Source organism: Trichechus manatus, unplaced genomic scaffold (genome assembly GCF_000243295.1).
Source record: "Trichechus manatus latirostris isolate Lorelei unplaced genomic scaffold, TriManLat1.0 scaffold00009, whole genome shotgun sequence".
In the NCBI taxonomy this organism is placed as follows: Eukaryota; Metazoa; Chordata; class Mammalia; order Sirenia; family Trichechidae; genus Trichechus; species Trichechus manatus.
In genome coordinates this window covers 4,501,064-4,518,600 of record NW_004443945.1, presented here as the reverse complement: position 1 = coordinate 4,518,600, position 17,537 = coordinate 4,501,064, and the positions used below count along the sequence as shown (strand labels likewise).

Here is a 17,537-nt window from a genome sequence, read left to right as displayed (position 1 = left end):
AACAAAACCCTATGGATCAATTCTATTCTGTAACACATGGGATCACCATGAGTCGGAATCGACTCCATGGCAACTAACAACATTTTCTTCTAGAAGTTTTATAGTTTTGATTTTACATTTAGGTCTGTGTTGTAGATTGAATTGTGTCCCCAAAAAAGATATGTTGAAGTCCTAACTCCTGTACATGTAAATGTGACCTTGTTTGGAAATAGGGTCTTTGTGATGTTATCATTTAGGTTAACATGAGGTCATACCAGAGTAGGGTGGGTCCTAATCTCATCTCAGTGGTCTCATAAAAGAGAAAAGATACAGAGACACTCAAAGGTAAGATGCCACGTGAACATGCATCTACAAGCCAAGAAATGCCAAGGATTGCCAAAAGCCACCAGAAGCTAGGAGAAAGGATGGAATTGTTCCTCTCTCAGAGTCCTCAAAAGGAATCAAGAAGTCTGATACACTCATTTGGACTTCCAGCCTCCAGAACTGTGAGACAATAAATTTCTGTTCTTTAAAGCCACCCACTTCGTGGTGTTTTGTTACAGCAGATGTAGGAAACTAAGACAGTCTAGGATCAATTTTGGGTTAATTTTCTGTATGATGTGAGGCATAGATCAAAGTTCTTTTTTTTTTTGCATATGGATATCCCATTGTTAAAGCACAATTTGTTGAGAAAATTATCCTTTCTCCAGTAAATTTCCTTAGCTTCCTTGTTAAAAATCAATTAACCGTATATGTGTGGGTCTATTTCTGGATTCTTGATTCTGCTCCATTGATTTGTTTTGATGCCAAAACCATACTATCTTGATTAGTATAGCTTGTAATAAATCTTGAAGTCAGGGAGTACAAGTTCATCAACATCCACTTTGTAGTATATATCAGTATTTAATTCCTTTTTATGACTGAATAACATTCCATTGTATGGATAAACCACATTTTATTTATCCGTTCATCAGTTGATGGACATTTAGGTTGTTTCCCCTTTTTGGCCATTATGAATAATGTTGCTATGAACATTTGTGTCCAAGTTTTTGTATGGATATATCTCTTCATTTCTCTTACGTATATGCCTAGGAGTGGAATTGCTGGGTTGTATGATAATTCCACATTTAATATTTTGTAGAACGGCCAAAATATTTTCTAAAGTAGCTCTATCATTTTATATTCCCACCAGCAATGTATGAGGGTTCCAATTTCTCCACAGCCTTGCCACCACTTGCTATTATCTATCTTTTTTGATCCTAGCCACCCCAGTGGATGTGAAGTAATATCTCTCTTACGGTTTTGATTTGCATTTCCAGGATTGCTGATGTTGAGCATCTTTTCATGTTACTTATTAGCTTTTTGTATATTTTTGGGGAAATGTCTATTCAAATCCTTTGCCATTTTTCAACTGGGTTATTTGTCTTTTTAATTATTGAGTTGTAGTTGTGTATAGAGAGGAGCCCTGGTGGTGCAGTGGTTAAGCACTCAGCCACTATCCGAAAGGTTGGCAGTTTGAACCCACCAGCAGCTCTGCAGGAGAAAAACCCTGGTGATCTGCTCCCGTAAAGATTATAGCCTAGGGAACCCTATGGGGCACTTCTACTCTGTCCTATAGGGTGGCTATGAGTCGGAATCCACTGGAGGGCATACAACAAAAACAATTGTGGATACAAGTCCCTTATCAGATAAAGAATTTGCAAATATGCTCTCCTGTGGGTTGCCTGTTCTTTCTTGACGGTGTTCTTCGGATCAAAAAGTTTTTCATTTTTGTGAAGTCCCGTTTATCTGCATGTTGTTTGTCTTACAGTTTGGATCAGTGATTTTTTTTTTATTGTGGTAAATTATGTAGGGTAACAAAACGTTTGCCATTTTAACCATATTTAAAGTATATAATTCTATGACATTAATTATATTTACCATGTTGTGCAGCCATCACCACTATCCTTTTACATGTTCTTTATTACCTTCAGTGCCTGTATTTTTTCTTTTTCTTTTTTGTTTATTGTTGTAGATTAAATGAAGATTACATTTCAAGTTAGTCTCCCATACAAAAATTTATTTTTACATACATTGTTATGTGACCCTAATTGCTCTCCCCATACTGTGACAGCACACTCCTCCTTTCCACCCCTGATTCCCCATGTCCATTCAACCAGCTCCTAACCCTCTCTGCCTTCCCATCTCACCTCCGGACAGAAGCTGCCCATTTAGTCTCTTGTATCTACTTGAGCTAAGAGACACACTCCTCACGAGTATAACTTTATGTCTCACAGTCCTGTCCAATCCCTGCCTGAAGAGTTGGCCTCAGAAATTGTTTTAGTTCTGGGCTGATAGAGAATCTGGGGGCCATGCTTTCTGCGGTTCCTCCAGTCTCAGTAAGACCATTAAGTCTGGTCTTCTTACTAGAATTTGAGTTCTACACCATACCTTTCTCCTGCTCCATCAGGGACTCTCTGTTGTGTCAGGGTGGTTATTGGTGGTAGCTGGGCACCATCTAGTTCTTCTGGTCTCAGGCTGATGAAGTCTCTGGTTTATGGGGCGCTTTCTGTCTCTTGAGCTAATACTTTCCTTGTATCTTTGGTGTTCTTCATTCTTCTTTACTCCAGGTGGTTGGGACCAATTGATGCATCTTAGTGGTCACTTGCAAGCTTTTAAGACCCCAGACACCACTCACCAAAGCAGGATGCAGAACATTTTCTTAATAAGCTTTGTTATGCCAGTTGACCTCGATGTCCCCTGAAAGCATGGTCCCCAGACCCCTACCCCTGCTACTCTGTCCCTCAAAGTGTTTGATTGTATTCAGGAAACTTCTTAGCTTTGGTTTAGTCCAGTTGTGCTGACTTCCCCTGTAGTGTGTGCTGTCCTTCCCTTCACCTAAGATAATTCTTATCTACTATCTAGTTAGTAAATAACCCTCACCCTCCCTCCCCACCCTCGTAACCATCAAAGAATGTTTTCTTCTGTGTTTAAACCTCTTCTTGAGTTCTTATAGTAGTGGTCTTATACAATATTTGTCCTTCTGTGACTGACTAAATTCACTCAGCATAATGCCCTCCAGATTCCTCCATGTTATATTTCACAGATTCATCGTTGTTCTTTATCGTTGCGTAGTATTCCATTGTGTGGATATACCATAATTTGTTTATCCATTCATCCGTTGATGGGCACCTAGGTTGTTTCCATCTTTTTGCTAGTGTGAACAGTGCTGCAGTGAACATGGGTGTGCATGTATCTATTCGTGTGACGGCTCTTATTTCTCTAGGATATATTCCAAGGAGCAGGATAGCTGGATCGTATGGTACTTCTATTTCTAGCATTTTAAGGAAGTGCCAGATCAATTTCCAAAGTGGTTGTACAATTTTACAACCCACCAACAGTATATAAGTGTTCCGGTCTCTCCACAACCTCTCCAGCATTTATTATTTTTAATGTTAGCCTTGTAGGGGTAAGATGATATCTCGTTGTAGTTTCGATCTGCATTTCTCTAATGGCTAATGATCTTGAGCCTTTCTTCATGTGTCTGTTAGCTGCATGGATATCTTCTTTAGCAAAGTGCCTGTTCATATCCTTTGCCCATTTTTTAATTGAGTCATTTGTCTTTTTGTTGTTGAGGTTTTGCAGTATCTTGTAGATTTTAGAGATTAGATGCTGATCAGATTTGTCATAGCCAAAAATTTTTTCCCAGTCTGTAGGTTGTCTTATTGATGATGTTGCTTATTGGTCCAGTTCTGAGGATTTTTGTTTTATGTTGAGGTGTAATCCATATTGAAGGCTGTAGTCTTTGATCTTCATCAGCAAGTGCTTCAAGTCCTCTTCACTTTCAGCAAGCAAGGTTGTATCATCTGCATATTGAGGTTGTTAATGAGTCTTCCTCCAATCCTGATGCCTCATTCTTCTTCATATACTTCAGATTCTTGGATTATTTGCTCAGCATACAAATTGAATAAGTATGATGAAAGGATACAACCCTGCCACACACTTTTCCTGACTTTAAACCACACAGTATCTGTCTTAGTTATCTAGTGCTGCCATAACAGAAATACCACAAGTGGATGGTTTTAACAAAGAGAAATTTATTTCCTTACAGTAAAGTAGGCTAAAAGTCCAAATTCAAGGTGTCAGCTCCAGGTGAAGGCTTTCTCTCTCTCGGCCTTCTCATCAGTGTTCCCCCAGACTAGGAGCGTCTCGGTGCAGGGACCCCGGTCCAACGGACGAGCTCTGCTCCCAGCACTGCTTTCTTGATGGCATGAGGTCCCCCTGTCTCACTGCTCACTTCTGTCTTTTATATCTCAAGAGATTGCCTCAGGACACAATCCAGTCTTGTAGATCAGGTCCTGCCTAACTAACACAACTGCCACCCATCCTCCCCCATTAACATCATAGAGGCAGGTTTAAAACGTACAGAAAAATCACACAGTACGAGGAATCATGGCCTAGCCAAGTTGATACACACATTTTTGGGGGGACATAATTCAAACCATGACAGTATCCCCTTGTTCTGTTTAGATGACTGCCTCTTGGTCTATGTGCAGGTTTCACATGAGCACAATTAAGTGTTCTGGAATTCCCATTCTTTGCAATGTTATCCATAATTTGTTATGATCCACATGGTCAAATGCCTTTGCATAGTCAATAAAACACAAGTAAATATCTTAATGGTATTGTCTGCTTTCAGCCAAGATCCATCTGACATCAGTAATGATATCCTTCCGTCCACATTCTCTTCTGAATCCGGCTTGAATTTCCGGCAGTTCACTGTTGATGTACTGCTGCAACTGCTTTTGTATTATCTTCCGCAAAATTTTACTTGTGTATGATCTTAATGGTATTGTTCGATAATTTCCACATTCTGTTGGATCACCTTTGTTTGGAATGGACACAAATGTGGATCTCTTCCAGTGGGTTGGCCAGGTCTCGCAAATTTCTTGGCATAGATGAGTGAGCACCCCCAGAGCTGCATCCATTTGTTGAAACATCTCAGTTGGTATTCTGTCAATTCCTGGAGCCTTGTTTCTTGCCAATGCCTTCAGTGCAGCTTGGATTTCTTCCTAGTCCATCTTAAATCATTCCACTACGGAATGGGGATCTTACTTTGCAGAACCCCCTGTGCCCTGTGTAACTGTCCAGGCTTAGTCATTGGATATCTTCGGCCACCAGTTTCGTCAGCAACAAAATAGGATATTTAAATAGATTTGTGGTCTTCAGACTTTTTTTTAAGCCATAGAAACCTTTTTTTTTTTTTCCTAGTTAAATATCTTGCAAACCTCAGTGTATAAAACATAAAATTAGAGCTGCCAGGCTGGAGTGGAGAGTGGGGGTCTGCTGCTCCCCTCCCCAGGCTCCCGGAGCTCCAAGGAACATAGTTTGAAAACCAAGGGTTCCCAAACTGTGACCCAGTGGCATGATTGTCTACATCAGAATCCCCTGGGGGGTAATTAAAAATATTACCACCTGGACCCCCCACCCCCACCCCAGCCTGCTGAATCAGACTCCAGGTGTGGTGCCCTGGCAGCTGTGTGTCCCATAGGTGTCCCAGGGGATCTGACGGGAGGCACTGATATGGGCCCGCCCTGTTGGGATCTCCAAATTTAGGAGGGTGTTGAGTCCTGTTGCAGCTGTCATAGTCACCTGTTGCAACTGGGAACTGGCCAAACGCCACAAAGATGGTTGCTAGCTTTGAAGCCACCTAGCAACTCCTGCCCTGGGCTCCCAGAAGGCCAGCAGGATGAAGTACATTCTCCATGACTCAGGAACCCCCTGTGGGACAAGAGCTGAGGGCCTCACCCAGCCTGGCTGTGACCCCAGAGCAGACTCCTCCTGCCATGCCTTAGGGTACAGAGCTCACTCACCTCTTAAACCAGAGGTTCAGATGGGAATTCCCAAGAGGCTTGACCCATCTCATCAGCTTTGGCCCCAGAAGCCTCTTCAGCAGGCTGTAGGCCATGAAGGTGAGGACCACACAGGTGAGGACAAACAGCGCCAGGGCCCTCTGGAAATCCAGGAGGCAGGCAATCAGCAGAAAGGCAGTGAATGCTGCAGGTGGCGGTGAGACAGAGACAGGGGTCAGCGATGACACCAGTCTCTCTAGGCCCCTGTAGCCCTGCCCACTGGCTCCACCTGACTCCCCCCAGAGCATGGAGGGCAGGAAGGCCACCCAATCCCTCTGAGCCTCAGTTTCCTCATCTGGAAATAAGAGCAATCATCCCTACTATGTCAGAGTGTTGTTACGGAGTTAACTGACAAGACATGCGTGAAAGGGCTTTGCAAACTGTAAAGTGCTGACCAAATGGGAAGGAGATGTGTAAGGAGGCCCTGAAGCACATCCAAGTGCAAGACAGCAGGAAATCTCGGAGCAACAGTGGGGCGCCTACTATGTTCTAGAGCCACAATGGGTTCCATAGGGCACCCAGAGCTGGATAAGGCAGTTAGTTCATGAAGGAGTTCCCACGTGTGTGCCAGGATTTGATTCGGAAATATTAGTCAATGACACTTTTCTTCCTGGGATATCCTTTTCCCCCTTTGCCCTTCTCCCCTTCAAGCAGCTGAGCCAGTTTGTGTTTGTGCCTCAAGAAAGTCAGGTGATAGCAGAAAGCAGAGGGGTGAAATGTCTCTCCCTGGCTTTTGAAGTTTGGGGAGCAGAGGCAGAATCCTTGAAAAATGGACAGGATGTGCAACCATAGATAAAAAATGTGGGAAAAGAACTCATGAGCTCATGTAAGCCCCACCAATGTCCCTGATCAGTTCCCAAGTTCAAATAATGTCCCCAATCAGTTCCCAAGTTCAGCTGTTATTCCCAAGTTAGGCTGTTATTCCCAAGTTCGGCTGTTATGAAATCCATCTTTCACCATGTCGTCTTCTCCCATGTGCACTGTTGCCCTCAGCCTCCTCCTCCCAGTCCTTCCTGCCTGCCTCTTCCAGGGCTAGGGCTCCACAGTGTGAATCTGACATTTCCACTTCCCTGTTTGAACCCTTCCAAGGCTCTCTCTGGTCTTGAGGGTAAAATCCAAGTCCCTGAGCATGACCTTCCTTCCCTGACACTCAGCCCTTTTGTATCCCTCCGGCCTCATCCTAATCCTCTGGCACTCTTTCTCCCAAACTTTACCCTCCAGCAGCACTAGACTGTTCATCACTCCCTGCCCGCACTCTGCCAGTTTTCACCTTTGCTCCTGTGATTCTTCTGCATGGAATGCCATTCTCACTCCTTATCTTCTTCCCCTCCACCTGGCTATTTCCTACTCAACCTGTGAGACTCTAATGTCACCTCTCCCAGGAAGCCCTCCCTGATCTTTCTCCAACCCTCCTTGGTGCTCCCAGATGGTTTATTGGATTATGTCGAAATAATTTTTGTTCCTTTCTCCCTTATTAGTCAAGCAGACCCTTGGGAACAAGATCTGGCTGACTTAACTCTGATGCCCCAGCATCTGATTCAGGAGCTGGTCCGGAATTGATGCTCAGCACTTCTTGAATGATTGGGTGAGAGAATGGCTCTGCCCTGAGACGGAGATGGCTAGGATGAGGGTGGCTGAAACTCAGGTGGCAGGAGCTGGAGTGGCTGGAGTGGACGTGGCTGGGGACCAGGTGGCTAGGGTGGGAGTGGCAGTCTCCTGGGCCAGGCTGGGCCAAAGACTCACCAGTGCAGAGCAAGCCCGTGAGGATCCATCGAAATAACTGTGAGAGCTTCTTGCAGAGGTGCCTTGCTCTTGTGGCTGGCTGCAGGCTCCTCCTGAGGAGACAGCAAGCAGGGTCCAAGAGTGGCCCTCCCAGACCCAGCGGGCACCCTCAACACCTCCAGGTGGAAGCCACACAGGTATGTCTCCAGTAAAATAGCCATGTGGGGTGAGCTGGTGCTGGCCTTGGCCTCCCACAGGACTGAAGGCTGAGGGTCAGAGGCAACCCCTGCCCAGAGCTGTGCCTGGAGCACCATCCCCCAGGGATCATCCCTGCCTCCAGGGCTTGGGAGAGAATCAGCCCAGGTGAGAAATGCACAAACCGCAAGGGATGCTTTCCTCCCCTGTCCTACATCCATCCACCTGTCCGTGAAGCCAGCTGGAGAGCTCCCAGCTCTGCACTTGCTTCCTGTGGGCACGTCTATCTGAGCCAGCAGCTCCCGACGCCCCTCTCTCAGTGAGAGGGCACATGAAACAGCCTGCCTGTGCCTGGCAGCCATCATCCCCACCTCCTTCAGGGCCAGTTCAGACACCAATTCTTACCTGGTCACTAGGTTACTTATCTGTCCTGGGAGGAAAGGCTGGTGTCTGAATATCTCTGGGCCCCCAGGCTGAACACCTAGCAGGTGCTTACCGAATGTCATTAGAATCACCTGTAGCTGCTGTTCTGAGGCGCCTCCTGCCTTCTCTTTGTTGTCCCCACCTTCCCGCCAAGACAATGAGTTCCTGAGGCCGGGGGGCATCTTTCCCAAATCCTCCCCACTGAAGTAGACAGACAGAATCCCCTCTCCACCTCTCCTTCCCGGGATGCTCCCCTCAGCTTAGGGAGGTCTGGCCAGTGAGGACCTGACACCTGGGGGTCAGGAGGCTGAGTTCTAGGCTCGCTGACACTCGTCGCCTGTACAACCTGGGCAGTCCCTTTCCATCTCTGGGCTTCAGTGGGGGGCCTGGTCCAGTCCAGGGGTTTTCAAACTGAAACTTGGGGTTCCCCGAGGTGCCCCAGAGACCAAGTGGGGTAGAAGGCAGACGGGGGAGGTTGAGAGGGAGGCTGGGCTGGTTCAGCGCACCCCCGCTCCCGCTTCAACTAGAGCAGCCCCACAGTATATAGTGGGATTCCCAATGGGATTCCATTCTTGCGGCTTAAAAGCAGATTGCAAGCATCAGGCCTGGCTTGTCTCTGAGGTAACAACCCTAGCGTTCATTTGTCCACAAGTGTTGGCTGAAGTACGTTTTCGTCTTCCTTCAACAAAGGTTTAAGGGCGCCCCTGTCCGCCAGGAGGCCAGGTTCCGATCACTGTTCCACACAGTGGCCCCCTCCTCATGCCAGCCCATCTCCCTTCCAGAAATCACTTACCATCTGGAGAACGGCTTGGGCCCTGCCTTGCTGCAGCTGCCACCACCCTCTGCAGGGCTCTGGTCACTGCCAGAGGCCTGGCCTTCCTCCTACAGCCAGCAGAGGAAAGTCAGAGTCGGCCACACACCCACACAAGAGCTACAGCTGGGGGCATGAGGAGGTTAAGGGCCCTGCCACACCCAGTGCACCCACAGCACGTCCCAAGTGGGCTGGGGCCAGGGCCAGACTTGTGCACGGGAATAGAGGATAATGTAATTAAATTCAGCAAAGCATGCACTGAGAACCTACTGGGTGCTGGTCTCTGCTAGACACCATTTCTGCCCTCAAGGGGCACGTGGTCTAAGTGAGGGAGGGGTGCCTTTGCCTCTACTAGGGCAGGTTGGGGGCCTGAGAAGAAGCCTCCATGGAAGCTTCCAGGCAGGGCCACCTTGTCACACAACTCTGGGGACAACATTTATCTCACTGTCCGTGGAGCTGTTTTCCAAGGGGTGTCATTCCCTGGGTGGTACAAATGGTTAATACTCTTAGCTGCTAACCAAAAGGTTGAGGTTTTAGTCCACCCAGAGGTGCCTCAGAAGAAAGACCTGGCAATCTACTTCTGAGAAACCAGCCATTGGAAACCCTATGGAGCACAGCTCTGCTCTGACACTCGTGGGGTCCCCATGAGTAGGAACTGACTCCACAGCGACTGGTTTCTTAACTGGTCCTTCATGCAGATTACAGTGTGAAAGGCATACCATGGGGTTGCGCAGTGCAGTGAAGGGGGGGGGGCTTTGCATGTTGGGGGGGTAGGAAAGAGAATGTCAAAATAGGCTCCAGAGTTCTGGGTGGTGGGCCTGAACATGGCCATTTCTGAGCAAGGATTAGAGTGTGAGCTCCTAGAAGGTCAGGACTTCCCAAGTGACCCCGCCCCCACCCTCACCTGACTATTGGATCACAGCTCAAATGTCACCTCCTCATTGAGACCTTCCCTGATCTTCTAGACTCAGACAAGCTAGAATGGCACATAAAGGGTGCTCAGTAAATGTTTAATGAGTAAAATAAAAGGGACTTGGTGCTGAGGAGGCCAACCCATGGGGGGTTTCCTAAATGTTCAAGCAAAGAGGTGAGGAGAAGGCACAAAAGCAGGGGCGTAAAGGAAGATGGTAAACAAAGGCCCTCCCCACCATGGGCTGGGCTCAGGACCAGGAGGCCAAGGTGGTGGGTGGGGAAGGGAACAGACCAGGTTTTCCAAGAACTCAGCTCCCATGTTCTCCAGACCGTTGGCCATGGGTGTGAGAGAGACAGCCTCTCTTTGTCTTGGTACGTCTTCCTTCATATGCCAGACCTTCCAGCTGAAAGACAAATTCAGGGCCCAAAGCTAAAAGGAGAGGCCAGGCAAGATTCAGGTAAGGGGCCTGGGGAGACTGAGAAAGGAGAGAGGGTGGGTGGGGACCAGATGCCTGACACAGCCAGAGCCCTGCCTGGTGGCCACTTTACACCACCTCAAAGCTCCACCTTCACTGTGGGTGGAGACCACGGCCTCGGATCCCTCAGCACAGAGAGGAAGGCACCATGTGAGGCCTTCCTTCACTCACTGCAGGGCCTGTGAGAGGCAATTCCTCATAAATTCTGGGAGGCTGCGCAGGAACAGGGAAGGGAAATACGGAAGTATGCACAGCATGTGTATGTATCTGATAAAGCATCCTTCTGAAGAGAAGCTCTAGCTTTTATTACTCCCCACAAAAAAAAGGTTAAAAACCACTGCTAGCGAGTGATATCATCACTGTGTTATACTCTTCCACCACTGAAGGATGAAGAGACAATATCCTGAAGACAACATTCAAGTCCCTGGATCCAGTTATATTGAAAACCAGTCCTACTCCTGGATTTTTCAATTACAAAAGCCAATATATTCCCTTTTATGTTGAAGCTTGTTTCATAAGCTTAAACTCATTTGTAAATAACAGTCCTAAGATTCCATCTCTCCCACCTCCTGCTCTCTCCCCTTTTTGTCCTCGGGGAGCAACCTACTCTATTCAAACTACAGCCTAGTTGAGCTGACATACCCAGAGGTGCGCATGCGCATACACACACACACACACACACACACACACACACACACACACACACACACACACACACACACACACACACACAGAGCCCAGGAAAGCCCAGCTACCTATGTACACACAGTCAAAAAAGCACAGACACGCAGCAGCACACTCACACACACCCAGCTGCAAGGAGAGAGACAGGGTCATATTCCTACTCACATACTGTGGGGAACAAGTCACTCTCAGGAGAGATGGAGGAGCCTGTTTCTGTGGGACAGGCTGGGTCTGACCTGCTGTGCGTTGGCCTGTCTTCTCATCTCAGCAGGAAATTCCTGGGCAGAGTCCAGAGTTCGAGTAGGCTGTGCCTCCCACCCAGCTCTACGCAGCACCCTCCTCAGAGCTGGGGCTATGGTTGTTGGCAGAGATGCCGGCTCTCTCTCACGGAAAGGGGGAAGGGAAGGTAGGCCCCCACTACAGGCCTGAATCTATCCTCTAGCTGAACCTGCTTCCAAACTGACCACTTCCAGGCCTTGCTCCAGGCCCACCTCTTCCAGGAAGCCCACCGGCGTTATTCTCACTCTTCCCCTCCTCCCCTTGGTTTTTTGGACGATGCATTCTCTCTGTCATTTTGCATCTTACCCAGGCTCCCTTTCTCACTGTATCAGAATTATAACAGCAACCTATTTTTCTGAGCTTGAAGACAAGGAAGGCAGAGTAGTCGTCAAAAATTGTGTTTCTGATCTAAGCACCAATACAGTCACAAAAAAACAAAACAAAAATCACACAATTTCCCCCTTGGTTTCATTTTTTTATGTTTTTGAACTAACACCCTAGCGACAGTGTACAAAGTCAAGAGAAAAACCCTTTAATTTTTCAAGCCTCAAGTTAAATGTTAAACTTATCTGAAAGGGTTGATATTATCTCTTTAATAATTAATTGTACACTCTCAGGACAAAAATCCTTTACAAAGTGTAAGGACTTCCTGGTAATCCAGGGTGCAGAATTACCTGCGTACTCTGGTTGTTTTAGAAGTTTGAAAAAGACTATGGACAGAAGGCAGGGTATCCTCTCTTGTTAAAAACATATTTCATTTGTCATTCTGGTTACCAAAGCATTGCATGCACAGCATTAAAAATTTTGATGTTGTAGAAATGTACAGAACCCAGGAAGTCAAACCCCCCCCAACCTGAGCCCTCCGGAGATGACCCCTGTTGACTCTGTGGCATTTTTCTCAGACTTTTCTCCTAAGTGTATGCTATTTTATGTTATTTATTTCACAGCAGGAAATCATACGATATCGGTGGTTTAGCAATTGGCTTTCTTGGGCACAGCTCCACAGCCTGCACCACTCCTGCTGGCGACCGGTGTGCCACCAGGACTGTCAACTAATGGTGTCACCATCCTGTTTATCCTCAGCAGGACACTTGTCTCTATGGGCAGGCTTGGGGAGGAGGGGCGGGCTCGGAGCTACCCTTACCGGGGGCCTTATCAAACCCCAATGAAGGGTGAACAGACTTTGTCTAGACTTTGTCCTGAAGGTAGGACCCACCTGCTTCTCCCACCTCTATCTCATTCTAACCTTCACTTCTCCCTTCCCCTCTGCTTCCTTCCCTCCCCTCCTCTCCTCCTCTTTCCTCTTCTCCCTAAGCTCCCTCTGGAGTTTCTCTCAGTGCCCAGAGGGAAGCCAGCAGGCACAACACATCCAGGAGTAGCCGAGCTTGTTTCAAAACTTCCCTACATCTACAGCCTATATCCTTTACATCTTTGCGGGCCCTGGTCTCTAAAATGAAATCTTAAAAAATTTAATCGGCTGTGTGTCATGGGGTGAACACTGAGCTTGGAGCCCAAAGGTATGCTTTCTCATCTGTAAAACAGGGGCTGGAGGAGCAGAGGGACGATAATAACTGCTCCACAGGCTGTTATGAGGAGTCAGTGAGCTAACGCACATGAAGTGCTTGGCACAGAGCCTGGCACAGTCATGCTGGCGAATGTCACCACTGTCACAGGGCCCAACTTGGGGCTGTCTGGACACACTGTTCTCCTTCTCCAGGCCAGGAGACCCTGTGTTTCTCCCCTGCTCCTCCCCTCAAGGAGGTGGGGCCAACAGTGATTCCGGCCGCCAGAAGCCAAGCTCTCTTTTCAGGTGGAATTTGGCTGAAAGCCACAGGCTGGGTAGCTGGAACTGAATAGATTGAGATGGAGCCTCTGTGAAAAGACCAAGAGATGGAGGACCCCGGGGTGTCCTGGTTCTGCTCCATCAGCTGTGTGACCTCCGCATGTTACTTGACCTCTCTGCAGCCTGATGTCCTGAGGAGACAAACTCTGAGGCCCATCCCACCCACTGGGGACTGGCTGAGGACCAGGACTCAGCCAGGGCCAGGCTGGTGGCTCCAGGGCAGAGTGAGGGGAAAACCGTTTAAAAATGTATACATAATTTTTCTTTCCATCAAGACAAAACAGCACTTGGAAGGGTTTATAAAGAAGAGGCTGCTCCACCTCCCTGATTCCTGCCTCACTCCTCAGAGGCAAACATTTCACTGTTGCTGGATTTAGTTCTTCCAGTGTTCACTTCCTGTTTTAGGGGAATTCCTTGCCAAAGATTTGGAGAGAATACCTTCTCCTTGCCAGGCCCCCATATAATAAAGAGGTTATTTTTATAAGATGGTGAGTGAAACATTCAGAACTATAAGAGGCAAACAACATCAGAAGGGTTTTCAACCATCTCTCTGTTTTTTCTCGTGATTTTATCCACACTCATTTCTTGGCTCTTGGCAGGTGAGGTCTCTTTCATTGAGCTGAGTCACGTGTCCAAGCAGTGACTGAAAAGAGAGGCTCATCAAGTGAAGCTTCATGAATAAGACCTCATCATGCTCTCTCCTGAACCAGTTTTCTCTTTTAAGCCTGAGCTGATTGGCAGGGAGGACACCCAATAACAATTTTTCCTTGCTTATTTGGGGCATTAAGAAATGGGCTTCATCTAGTCTATAACAGAAATATTAGAAAGTAACAAGAGTGTAAAAATTCTGAGGACACAGTGAGACAAAAACTGAAGAACAATCTTAGGCTTTTATTCCCTCTGCTTGTAACTCTTACAAGTTTTCCTGTGGGAATGGACTATCCCAGCCCTTAGAACACAGTGCTGTCTCAGTAACTAAGTGTCCACAGGTGAGGGAAGCATTCTTATAACCCAAAAAACTGAAACTACCCCGAGTTTGCCTGGCATGATTATGCAAAGGTCCTCTGATACAGTCTACTCCTTGATTGTTTCTATTCAATGGAAACAGATGGACACAAATGGCTGTTATCCGACACAAAATGAAACAATGGGTCTGGGGCTCACGTACCTCAGCAGGCCTGGTAAAATAAGGACACCTGGTCCCACACCCACAAGGGTCCAAGGACACCAAAAACAAAAAAAACCTAACCTGTTGCCATCGAGTCAATTCTGATGCATAGCAACCCTATAGGACAGGGTAGAACTGCCCCATAGGGTTTCCAAGGAGTGGCTGGTGGATTTGAACCACTGACCTTTTGATTAGCAGCAGAGCTCTTAATCACTGTGCCACCAGGGCTCCCCAAGGCCACCAGGCAGGGGGAATTTTACTCACACCATTCAGAGACCACTGATTCCAAATATTTAATTGATTGCTCCATTGTGTAATATATTTACCTTGTTGTTTCACTGTCTATCCCTCTTACCTCTCCATCTCATATTAACTTTTTATATTGTCACAAACTGAGGTGTTTCCTTTTCAGTTTGATCCAGATTAAGATGTACTACAAACCAAACCAAAAATAAATAAATAAAAACCGTTACCATTGAGACAATTCCAACTCATGGCAATGCCATGTATGCCAGAGTAGAACTGTGTTCCATAGGGTTTTATTGGCTGTAATCTTTACGGAAGCAGATCTCCAGGTCTTTCTTCTGCAGCACCACTGGGTGAGTTTAAACTGGCAACCTTTCGATTAGTAGTCGAGTGCAAACTGCTGGCGCCACCCAGGGTTTTAACTCACATCATCCGGTTGGGGTTGAGTATCATGCCCCTGGTCTTTATGAGTTTGAGCCTCAGATTGAATTGTGCCCCCAAAAATATGTGTTGTAAATCCTAACCCTTGTACCTGTGTTTATAATCCTATTCAGGAATGGGTTTTCTTTGTTATACTAATAAGGCAGGATTTGTGTAGGGTGCTTTAAATCAATCTCTTTTGAGATACAGTAAAACCTAAGAAAGCTGGAATCTGCGTAAGGCAGAAAACTGTCAGAGAAGGAAAACTCGAATATTTTCCACTAATAGAGAATGATAGAAAAGTGTAAGACTGTACCCTGTCAAAGGCAGAAAACTTGCTAGACCCAGAAAAACAAGGCAGTACTGTCAAGTTCCAGCTCTCACAGGTTTCACTGTATAAAAGAGCAGACTAAGCAAGCAGCAAAAAGCAGAGATGGTGTCTTAGTTACGCTGTTGTAACAGAAATACCACAAGTGGATGGCTTTAACAAACAGAAGTTTATTCTCTCACAGTGTAGGAGGCTAGAAGTCCAAATTCAGGGCACCAGCTCCAGGGGACGGCTTTCTCCCTGTATTGGCTCTGGGGGAAGGTCCTTGTCATCAATCTTCCCCTGGTCTAGGAGCTTCTCAGTGCAGGGACCCTGGGTCCAAAGAACGTGCTCTGCTCCTGTCTCTTCTTGCTTGGTAGTAACGAGGTCCCTCTCTGCTGGATTCTCTCTTTTATATCTCAGAAGAGATTGACTCAAGATACAACCTAATCCTGTAGATTGAGTTCTGCCTTATTAACATAACCACGTCTAATCCTGCCTTGTTAACATCATAGAGGTTAGGATTTACAATATATAGGAAAATTATACCAGATCGCAAAATGGAGGGCAACCACACAATAATAGGAATCATGGCTTAGCCAAGTTGACACATATTTTTGGAGGACACAATTCAACCCATAACAGATGGGAAACAAGCCATGTGATCACCAAGGAAGCTAGGAATAGATGCTGAAAAGAAACAAGAGCTTTCCCCTAGAGCTGGTGCCCTGATTACAGACTTCTTGCCTCCTAAACTGTGAGAAAATAAATTTCTTTTTGTTAAAGCCACTCATTTGTGGTATTTCTGTTATAGCAACACTGGATCACTAAGACAGAGCCCAAAGGCTATATTCTCCTTCCGAGGTGTACCATTTTCCTTCAGCCATTGGCAGGGGCTTTGGGGGACTATTAATTTGGGTCTCCATTGTTCATAGTTGGTTAATTACATAATAAAAAAAATAATTCCTCAATTGTTCCATCTTCTCCCACTGTCAGAGAAGTGGTCTGATGTGGCACCTACTGATCCTTAGAACAAACCCAGATTTTTTTTGAAGAAGTTGCTGTGAAAAGGATTTTAGGCCTCCCATGAGGAGCCACTAACATGAATCTACCAATGACCAGCAGCATCCATACAGAGGGTGCTGACAAGTGGGCACCGTGAATTAAATACAATTGTTAAGAAGAACAACAATGGATACTTCTGAGGGTCACATCTAGACATGGAAACTTTCCAGGCGTGTCTCATCTCCCTCTATCAGGTGGAATCCCACCGATAATATCAAGTCATAAAATCAAAGGCACAGCCTTGTCTCTTGTTCTACTCAGACGAGCACCAACCGTTCTTCCTGTATGGACCTGCAAATTAGACACCATGACTCATTCTGAAACACTCCTTTCCATTTCACTAAGCCTGTAGAAGCAAGTTTCATTATTCCAAAAGTTATTTATGTCCAGTCTCCTTCAGTCCCGTGACCATGGGGATTTGTAGGAGAACCTGACCTACCATAGGACCTAAACATTGGTTGGCTCGTGTGTCAGGAGCCTCGATTGCAACATTTCCTGTTGGTTCTCTTGGGCCTCCCATTCCCAGGGCAGTGATGTTTCCCACAGGGGCTAGAGTTGGGAAGACTGGCTTTGGGAGCAGTGGCAGAGATCTCTGTTAGCCACTCCACCTTGAGGGAAGGGAGAAATGTCAGGGTCTCCTGGCCTGGTGTAGAAGAGCAGTGGGTGAGGGGGCCTGAGATGGAGCCTGTAGTCCCAGGAAGTGGTGACAACAATGAGACCACTGGCACACCTGAGAGCTTGGCCTGTGCCAGGCTGTGTGCTAAGATCTTTACCTGCGTTATCGCAATTAACCCTCACAAAACCCAGTGATGTAAGTGCGGGCCACCATTTTTACCACCTACCATTTCTGGAGGTGTATGATGGGGGAAACAGCACTATAACGGGAGAAACTACTGAGAAGTTGGACAGCCTGAGGTAGAACCACAGGCTTTGTGCTAAGTGTTACTGTGTGGGAGATCTGAGCTGGCACTTGAGATGTCTCCTCATATTTCCACTTCACCTGCTGCTTGGCCAGTAGAATGAAAAGTCCACTTTACAGTTCCATTCTGGGCCCACACTTGGACCCTATGGCTGTATATTAGTTTCTTAGGGCTGCCATAACAAAGTATCACAAAC

The 17,537-nt window shown here is 46.7% G+C and overlaps 1 protein-coding gene across 1 annotated transcript in view; it reads right to left on the bottom strand.

Moving 5' to 3' along the window:
- The window catches only part of SLC28A1 (solute carrier family 28 member 1), a 53,313-nt gene extending 42,992 nt beyond the window's left edge, over window positions 1-10,321 (bottom strand). The window contains 4 exon segments of the mRNA XM_004370813.1: window positions 5,828-6,015; window positions 7,614-7,705; window positions 9,004-9,092; window positions 10,226-10,321. Coding sequence (XP_004370870.1) covers window positions 5,828-6,015; window positions 7,614-7,705; window positions 9,004-9,092; window positions 10,226-10,321 — 465 coding nt within the window.
- Between the last annotated feature and the right edge of the window lie 7,216 nt (window positions 10,322-17,537).